Source organism: Azolla caroliniana, unplaced genomic scaffold (assembly GCF_043228905.1).
Source record: "Azolla caroliniana isolate FFs.n. ecotype wild unplaced genomic scaffold, voAzoCaro1.0.p SCAF_3, whole genome shotgun sequence".
NCBI classification, from domain to species: Eukaryota; Viridiplantae; Streptophyta; class Polypodiopsida; order Salviniales; family Salviniaceae; genus Azolla; species Azolla caroliniana.
The window spans coordinates 3,451,348-3,462,163 of NW_028230438.1; the positions used below are offsets into that span (position 1 = coordinate 3,451,348).

Here is a 10,816-nt window from a genome sequence, read left to right on the forward strand (position 1 = left end):
AGTGCTCACTTTGAATGCAAGGAAGAAGTGCGCACTTACGGGTTTTCTAAAACATTTTGGGGTTTTTTGGAAGTTTTTAGGGTTTTCTGAAGTATTTTCCTTCTGTGCTCTAATCATACAATTCCTGATAAGAAAAGTGATCAATTTACGTGATATAATTGACCTGAAACGTTTTTGGTTTCAACATACATACTCTTCAGTTTCTTTCTCGATTCTAGTTTACCTTTAGTTTTTGCCTTTTTGCTACGTCTGAGGAATACATCCATTATGCAACAAAACTAATGAACTTCCTTGGATGCGATGAGTTTTTTCTTGTGTTTTCTTCCTAGTGGCGGTAGGTTTGAGGAATCGAAGTGCAGATGGAGGAGACATGAAAAGAGAGTGAGGGAGCAATGGACAAATCACAGGCTCCAACTTCTATAATCTTTGAGAATAAACAAGATGCACATAAAGAGATAGGGAGGGAGAGAGGCTTTCTTCATGCAAGAAAAGAGCACGCATGCACGTGGCACAAGCACACACAGAAAGAGAAGGCAATAGACAGAAGTTTTGTTGCACATGGAGAAGGAGAGCTTGCGTTCACGGCCGATCGCTGCAAAAACTTGACTATTCACAATCATCAAGAATTGTTTGCCCTTCTTTGCTTATGTTCTTTAATCAAGAATCAAAATCACAGACTCGTAATCGTAAACACACACACACACACACACACGTAGAACACATCACACACACACACACACACACACACACACACACACACACACACACAAAACACATGGTATATACATAGACACAAAAACTCGTTTTCTTGTTTCTAAATGTTTGGAACATAGTTTCAATTGGGTTTAATTTAATTTCGTCATGAAACAATGTAAATTTTTTTATCTAGATATTGACCTCTATAAAAAACGCACTTAATATAATGGTGCACTTAAGTGGCACGCACTTAACCGAATGCTTAATGTATATGTATATGTTATATGTGTGTGTGTTGGTCTCTTTGCGTTTGTTGTTCCCATATATGTATACATATGCACATACATATACGTATATGTATATGTATATGTCACCCTTTGCCATTGGCCCACAAAGTTGAAAACTTCATCATTCTCTCACCCGGATTGTGTTCAGAGAACCTCGTATGTACCCTTTGGCCCCTTGAAAGTGGATCACTTCCTACTCGTTGCATGCGCTTTGGCTTGATTGAGTCTTGAGAACCGATGAGGTAGGCAAACAAGGTTCGACATCCTATTCCGTGGATGATTGAGCTTAGAGAACCATGAGTTTTCGTGTTGTATAGTTAAAGACAGAGGTTTTACGTGTACTCACAAATATATATGCTTTATTGTACTATGTATTCATATATTCCTCCATGTCAAGAAAGTAGAAGAAAAAATATTGAGAGAAAGAGAGAGAGAGAGAGAGAGAGAGAGAGAGAGCAATAGGAACAGGAAAAGTCTATTTATTGTTTTGAATCAACTTTATATAGTATTCGTTGTTTATACATGTGGGCATCAATCCAATCACGCTATCAATGAGGGCAAACTTCTAGTGCAATTGGCATTGAAGAGGTTTTTTCAATCTGAATTAAAAAATATCAGTTTAATCTCAAAAGAACCATTAGTTAATGATGTTGGAGCAAGGCAACATTGGCACGATTGTAAGTGACTATGATGGATACAACAAGCATTCATTCGATGAAGCTTTTGTTAGCTTCTAAGGTTACGAAGCATCCTAGTAAGAAGCAACATGTTTTTTACTCAATCTTCCTTGATTGTATTTCTTGTTAGCTTGCTTTTAATCTTAATTCATTAATTTGGTTTTACTAATCAATATAACAAGAATCGAGCAAAAAAAAGTTTTATACTCCTACAAATGAATTGTTAGTAGAGAATATTGACAAATCATCCTCACATTAGATCGATGAACCATTGCTAAACATTTGCTAACCCATTTATAGAGCCTATAGATGAATAGTCTTTATGGTATACCAAAGAATAATTCTAATGGAATATTGTTGAATCTTCAATATACAATATGGACAAATTTACCTTAAACGCTTTCGATGGTTCATTTGTACCAACTATCAAAGGTTCCTCTTTAGGCACTATTGATAATCATTCTAGACATCCTGTCTTGACTAATTCACACATGCTGACACTTAATTCTTTATATCCCATATATAGCCTAAAAGAACAATTAATATTACCTTATGTACATTGGGGGTCCATATTTCAATCACTCTAAACACTTCCACTTTACAATAAATAAGGGGAAATTTTGAAACCAAACCTTATGTACCAAGGTTTCCTTAAGTTTAGATCTACCCTAATTGCCAATAATGAAAACCAAGCACACTAACAATGAGTGAATGATAGAATTATTTGAAAACATAATGGAAATAGTGTGATTGATTTTAGATTATTCTCAGAAGGTATCTAGGATCATGATCTTAGAAATGGATATTAGAATTTGATCATACAACTTTATGTACTGATCTTAAATTATGTCTGGAAGGATTATATGAAGAGAAACTATAATGCAAGACATGTGCATAGACTTTCAAATAGCACATATGTATGTCAATATGGCGGAGGATATCTTACAATTTATGAAAGACAAAGTCTCAAAATGGTGCAACACTAGAATTCAAATGGGAAGCTTTCATTAAAGTCATTTCCTCATGCAGAAAAAAGTGCTTTTCAATTAAGCATATGCCGTGCCAGAGTACCAATAAATGTAGCTAAATTTAGTTAAATAAGATTTCCATGACACTCCAAAGTACCGCTTTACGTGTAGTAAACCATAAGAACAACCCATCAAAAGTATGTTGATGCATACAAAAAGACTTAATCAAAGAAAGAAAAGAATATATGAAGTAAACAATCATTTCTCCACAATCAAGAAAAACCTAAATGCATGTGGACAATTTTAGAGAAATCTCAAGGGAAACGTATTGAAAATTATGGAAACTTAATTTTTATGGATTTGTGCATCCATTGTACGCACTTCTATGAGTAATCAACATGTTAGGAGGGGATATGGTAAAGGACTAAATTATTTCTTTGCAGACTTTAGGAGAAGTTTTTGAGCTCAATATACCAAGTGAATATATACTTGCAAATTTTCGCACATGATATACCATGTTTGTACGGGAGGTGGAATTTCAATTTTTTTACTAACAACATTCAGGTTAAGAAAGGATAACACAACTGACTCTAACCCACTCCCTTTTGTTTATGCATTGATTAACTGGAACGAATGGTCAACGCATTTATAAATCAAGAAGCTATTGAAGAAGTTACCATTGGGAATGTAGTTATTATGCTTTTGTTGTATTCAAATACTTTGGAAAATGCCCAAATGCTTAGTGTATTGGCAATAATTTTGTAAGCATAGTAAGTTGAGTGGTCAACACCTCCAAGATGAAGGTTATCCTCATTAAGAGCAAAAAGAGATAAGACCCTTTTTTACTTTTAATAACTAAATGTTATATATTTTTTTATATGCAAATCATCAACTATATATAAGTTAATTGTAATCGAGATTCACTATAAATTGTGGCTCCCACAATCCCACCTATGTCGCAAGAGAAGTGAGATCCCTTTCAAGACGACCTTTCATGGCCACTCGGCCCCGAACTCTCATTGTGGAAACCAACAAATCACCTACAAAAGATAGTTAGGGAAAGCATGTCCTAAAAGCAATAGGCAATATTGATAGCTCAATTAGATCGGGTATCTAGCTTCAAACCATTTGGAAAGAGGTTCAAGTTCCCTTCGATGTACACAAACCTTCCTTGAATGTTTCATAGAACAATGTTGTTCTATCAATCGAGAATTCTTAACATGTTGGAGTGTCGGAGCTAAGCCAACTTGATCCTTATGTCATCAGAAATAAGGACATTTCTCCAATTATAGGGAACATATTATAGCATTGAAAACATTTCACAAACATCTATATTTACTTCCTATGGGTCATCATTCAAGGGAGGTAAAGACTCCATGAGGTCTTACAAATGGGTCACCTCGTGGAGTCTTACTTCCCTCGAATGGTGACCCATTGGAAGTAAATATAGATGTTTGTGACATGTTTTCAATGTTATAATATGTTTCCTATAATTGGAGAAATGTCCTTATTTCCTGATGTAGGGATCAAGATAATTGTCACACTAGTAGTGTCTTCCCTCCATTTGAGGGATGTAAGACTCCACGAGGTAAGACCCATTGGAGATAACCCTAGTGCTCTTAGTTTTCCGAAAAAATTATGGCTAAGCCATCTTTACTTTTCAAAAAAATAAGATTTTAGGAAATCGGCATCCCCTCTCACCTTACAACACTCGTCGACACTTCGATTCCCAAAATAAGATTTTTGTTGATGCCTCAATTTGTTTCATCAAAGGCAAACCCTTATTTCATATTTTCTTCTAAATAATGGGGAAACCCTTCCGAAAATCCTATTGGTTTGTTGTAGAGGTGGCACAATGGTAGAACATTGATCACTCATAAGCATGGGGTTCGAATTTCAATTTGATTAGTAACATGAAAAACTCTTGGTGGAGGAGAAATGGGATTTTCACAATTTCTATTCACGCGATTTCTGACATAGTCCCTCTTAAGTTTGCATTAAAGTATTGTACTTCACAAAGCAAGTGAAACCATGAGAGAGAGTTTTGTAGTAAATTTTTATGGCAATTACAAATCTTGTTGTTTACAATAGGTTTTCTAGAAAATGAATCAAAATCACACAAGATTATATAATATCCTTGCTTCAATGGGCAAGACTATGATCGTTGACAACTTCTCCTTGGTCATCATAGGATGCCCATGTGCCCAACTAATTTGTTACCTTGTAATTTGGTTTGTCATCAAAACCGTGGGAATCAATTTACAAAACTTGTGACCCTAACAATGCACGTTCTTGCTCATCATATGGCTTTCACAAGCTCTCATGCTAGATAAAAATAGAATTCTTCATTTTTGACATGCTTTTCCTTTTAAGCATACACTTGTTCCCATCCTTGCATAAATTGGCTTATTCCCTTTTTATAACACGTTTTCCTTAACATCTTCCTTCATGATGCAATATTGGTTTAAATATATTCTCGTTTTGCCTTTTGATTTTGGCATTCATGTTGACCAAAATCTAGAGCCTTTGTACAATTTGCCTTTGTCATGATTTACTACTCCCTAGGGTCATGACAATGACCTTCTTGGTGGATTATCTAAGGTATGGCAACCCTTATCATTGTAGCTTACCAAGAAACCCCAATGTACGGTTTGATAGCAAAGTCATAATATGAAAACATTGGGGAAGACATCTTCCCTTCTACTTGGATAAGTAAAGATCTTGATGATAGGGATGAAATCAAAGAAGAATACTATGAAGGGAAGATGCATCAAATTGAACAAATTCTATAGAGTCAACAAGTCGTGAACATTTAAACAAAAGTCCAAACAATATTTGTCTATTTAATCATATAAGTTTCTATCTAAATCTTGTAATCGTCACGTTTTGCTATTCTATTATCTCTATATTCAAAATCTCGCGCACATAATCACAAATGAACTTGAAAACTTTTTTTGTTCATGGTACCCATAGTCATCAAACAATGGTCGTATGCGACTATAATGTTCCGATGTGTTCCACATCAAAGATTATGTTCTCACCCCATTCTCATATGTGTGTGTACATCATGAAACTCAAGCCATTTATGCCTTTGGATAGCAGTTCGAGAAGAGAATCTTCATTTGTGTGAACGCAACCTCCAGAGACTTTCCATCACTCCTTTTATTGACAACAGGGTTCAATCTTATAGTAAACTCGGTTCGTGTCCAAGTTGTTGCCCAAGGAGATAATTCTCATTGTTAGGTGTTAACCAACATGTCCATTTTGCTAAATGTGAAATGTCAATTTAGGACAACTATCTAGAAAGATGCTAAAAGATGTCATTAGTTTCAAATCTAGAATTTTCGTCGGAATGGTTTGAATTAATGCTATACTCCTTTATGAGGAGACATTCTATGTCTTTTCAAAGGGCTGAACCAACCAATATAAACAAAGATTCATTAATACCAACGCCTCCACCTTTATTCTCAATATATTGTCTTTCTTTGTATGCTATCTAAACATATTAAGCGTGGAAAAAATATGGACCCAAGCTTGCGACTTCTAGGCACAAGTGGAAATGGAATGATATTAGGCTACGAGAAATTGTGAATTGTCGTAAGTTCTAGTAGCCCTTCTTTTCATATTGATGACAATGCTAATCATGCATGCAAAAGCAGGGATAAGTTCCTTTCCGAATGTCAAATTCTTTGGAGATTGATTTTAGAAAAGATAGTGCAGAAGCAATCCTTACTCCACTCAAATTTATATTGGATTTGGAGTTGGTTAGGAAATTCATGGATTTATTGAAGACTCTTGTAATTTGGCTATCTGAATACCCATGGCACATTGGTGAAATGTACCAATCTTGTCAAGTCTTCATGAAAAAACCCCTATGTCCCGTTCTAATCGATGGCATCTAATCTCACCAATCATGAGCTTTTAAAGCCATAGGCAATATGCTACAAGAGTATCTTCCTTTGTTGGTGCATTGTATCCAATATGGTTTTATTAGGGGAAAAGTATATATTACAAAATATTTTGAACGTATATATTATGCAATGAAATTTGGCCAAGATATTTTCATTATGATCCCAATGGTCTCAAATATTCTTCTCTTATGCCATGGACTCAATAGTAGACCTTCGGTTTCAAAAAGAGAGACTTGGAAAGATGAATGCACTCCTAAAACTATATGTCTTGTGGTAAGAAGTTTTTTCGTCTTCATAAGATATGTTTGAGCCACCTATCCAACCATGGATAGAAAACAAGGGTTTCTTTTATCTTAAAAGAATGGAGAGATCCAAAGCAAAACTATGGCTTTCTATATCTTGATGTCATGTGGTTAAAAGTGATGGACTCAGTAAGACTCAAGGGTCAATCATGACACATCCAACAATCACTCTGCAACAACAAATTTTGTGCCTTGTAAAAAGTCATTGTATGATTAACCACCTTGTAAAAGGGCATTGTATGATTGACCACGTAGAAAATAACTCCTTACATAAAATAGAGCATTTCAAATAGTTGGACATTGTTATCATGTACCCATGAATTATGTGACTCTTTGGAGACAATTATAGGGTTTGGAACTTTTCATACATGTCATTTTGCCAAAACTTAAAAGTCAAACCAACCTTGGTTAGGTGGTTGTTTTTGTAGATAAAAAAACCATTGTACGTAATCGTGTAACAACATAACTATTTGTGAATCTATCTTGATTCAATATTAATACACAACCTTTTGCAAAAAGTAAAAACTAAAAGAGAGAGAGAGAGAGAGAGAGAGCATCCATTCTTGATTACTACATAGAATCGAGCATAGTTTTTTAATGTCGGACAATTTACAACTTTCCATGTCTATGATGTGCCAAGAGGAAAACATATAAGCAATTAAGAAATACACTATCTACTCACAAACATGGAACTAAGTACTATTAATCCTTGGTATTGTACGTATTCGTTCTTCGATACCACAAAAACAAAAGTTGGCATGAAAACATACGTATAATATATGTAATATGTACAATGACTTCATTTATGGATGGGAATGACTTGACACAAGTTATAAATTGTTATATTAGAGTAGAAAATTGTAAGTCCCAAAGTCTTGATGCTCACTTAGTTTATTAAAACCAACCTTCATGCAAGCTAGAATTACCCATTTCTCAATGTTTCATCATGTACGCAAAAACATATTGGCGCCATGACCGTTTTCTTATAAGATCAAATATTTATTAATTCATAAAACTTATATACAATACATTTCTTGTAACCTGTAACAAATGTGGAGTGAGCTTGAGTGGAATTCCACAACATTTTTGCTTTTCATTCTATGTTGTGGATGAGCTTGGAGACTCGAAGAGTTTTCTTTCCATGGAATGTTGTTATAGACAATGATGAATGTTTTCTTTCCATGCAATGTTGTTATAGACATTGGTGACCCATTGGAACCAACCACGAACTCTCAAATATCAAGTTGGGACAGCTAGTAGAAATCGGTTCCTTTGGTTCTAGTGGCTACTCGACTTTCCATGCATAGAGCAAAAGAGAGAAGCCCCAATTCTCGACCTCATGGTTGGACAACGAAGAACCCGAGACATGGTGCCATTGTGAAAGAGGGTTGTATGATTTATTGGTAGCTGTGGTGGTACTACTAGAGGACCACGATTTGTTGGTAGCCGTGGTACTACACTGGAACATGAAGATAGCATGGCCATCATTATGGCTAAAGAGCCAGTTGTGGACATCCCAGAACAACTCCACACTTAGCCCATCCACGAGAAAAGTTTGGTTCCCGCGAAACTTCCATGTTAGCCTTTTCACATGTACCACGACTTGCTTGTCCACACTAACCGACAACCGGGGCTCTCGGGCCCGGACATTACACTCGATGAGAATGTCATGGGACCGGCCATTCTCTCCGAATTGCGCCTTTGTGGAGTACACCTTGCGCCCGAAGATGTGCTCTCGTCGAGAGATCATGTTGGTTTCCGATGAACATGAAGTGGCTTGGGTCTTGCTATACGCCTCGAGCGGCATGTTCCCGAGCAAGAGAATGATTTCATGGTCATAAACAAGAGCAAAGAAGAAACCGTCCACGGGTTCGGGGGTTGATCCCACGTAATTCGCCGACGAAAGGTCCCAGAATGCTACCACTTCACAACTAGGTCCAAATGGCAGTATAATCTTGCCTTTCTTCTTGCCAAGGATCCATGGCCTCATGCTAGATTGCATTGAATTAGGCCATTTGAGGTGTCGCTCGCATGCATAGAGCGATAACCCTAGACCCCCGACCGATTTGGACCATGTGAGGGTTATGTGGTAAGGGGTGCCTCCAATTTTGGTGAGGTAAATGCATTTCACCATGTTTTGCAATGGCGCGCTTGGCCCCGCGGTGGTGGTGATTTTGTTGCACGCGAATGAGCTCCCGGAGACTTGGGTACCATACTCGCCCGAGCAGAAGGGCAACTCGAACATCGTGGTGGTGGTTCCTCCGAGAGGAATTAAGAAGGCTGATCTTCGGGTATGGTATGTCGGGACCGATGATTGTAGGAGTTACATGGGGATGTTAGGATAGGTTGTTGTGAGAAGAGGAACTATAGGAGAGAGACCACATATGGGGAGACACCATGCAAAATCATTTGGGCAGTTAGTATATGGCATGTGACCATCATAGAAGCCAATCACACAACACAACCCTACATGCAAAGATGTATATATAAACCAACACAATCAAAGTGATTGTGGAGATTATGTGCAAGTTTGAGAACCCTCCCCCAAAAAAGAGGGATAAATCACAAGAGTGATCTAATATATGAAGGGAAGATGTATGTTAAACCACCACAATCAAAGAGATTCTGAATCAATCCTTAATGGATATTTCTTCATAGAAGACAGAGGGAAGATTATAATGCAAGTTTAAAGAACCCAAAAAAAACAAAAACAAAAAAAGGGAGAAACCACAAGAGTGATCTATGAAGGAAAAAGATGCATGTATAAACCACCACAATCAAAGAGCTTGCTCAAATCCTTAATGGGTATTCTCCATGGAAGCCAGAGAGGAGATTATAGTGCAAGTTTGAGAACCCAAAAAAGAAAGAAAGGGATAAACCACAAGTCTAGAGTGATCTATGAAGGAAAGATGCATGTATAAACCAACACAATCAAAGTGATTGTTCAATCCTTAATGGGTATTCTTAATGGAACACAAAGAGGAGATTATAGTGCAAGTTTAAGAACCCCCCCTCCAAAAAAAAAAGAAAACAAAAAAAGGGACAAAACACAAGAGTGATCTATGAAAGGAAAGATGTATTGAATTGTGATTGTGATTTTGGCATCTATGGTTATGGAAGCAAAGACCAAGACAGAGTCAATTTGCTGAGAGGGAGAGGGACAGGCAAGAGGCAGAGGCTGAAGACCCACCCATCTTAATGGAGAAGATAAGAGAGAACAGAGTAAGAGAGAGAGAGAAGAAATCAGAGGAAGAGAAAGAGACTCTCTTTTATAGGGTTATTATGGTCATTTTGGCATATCATCACACACAAGGATATGAATATGTATGTGAGGGCTATAATATTACTACTACAAACTCTAGTATCTCTAAAGTAATTTGCAAACACCACCAACCACTTGCAAGACCTTCCTTTTTTTCTTTTTTCTTTTATTTATTATTTATTATTTGTTATATTTTATATTTTATATTTATTTATTATTATTATTATTATTATTATTATTGTGGTTATTATTATGATTTTATTTATTTTATTTTATTTTAAAACAAGATATCCTGTCATTAGTGTAAACATTTTACAAGATTTTAAACTCTATGTGATCGGAGGGGGGAAACAACCATTTCGGAGGCTGAAAATGCCAATAAGATTATTATGATTATTATTATCGTCGTGAGTGAGTTATTCGTTGCTTATTGTCGGATGGTCAAGCCATGAGCAAAAAAATTGTCTTTAGGTCGCATTGTCAACTCAAAAAAGGCGGAGATTTCGTGACGAGTCCATCCTTCATAATCTCGTGTCAGACCTTGAAATCCATCTCGAAACCATGCCCACTTGTGCCCCTTCATGTGTGTTATACACACCTATACATACATATATAAATATTAATATATGTATGTATGAATCCATAGTTGGATCCTCAATCGTCGATTATGAAAATGCGAAGAAAAACAAAAGTTGCCCCACTAGCCTCTGGCT

The 10,816-nt window shown here is 36.4% G+C and overlaps 1 protein-coding gene across 1 annotated transcript; it reads right to left on the reverse strand.

Annotated features, from left to right (window-relative positions):
- Window positions 1–7,661: 7,661 nt before the first annotated feature.
- On the reverse strand, window positions 7,662–9,390 carry LOC147865901 (uncharacterized). The gene has a single exon (XM_087316229.1). The coding sequence runs from the start codon at window positions 9,084–9,086 to the stop codon at window positions 8,127–8,129; it is 960 nt and encodes a 319-aa protein (XP_087172355.1). The 5' UTR covers window positions 9,087–9,390; the 3' UTR covers window positions 7,662–8,126.
- Between the last annotated feature and the right edge of the window lie 1,426 nt (window positions 9,391–10,816).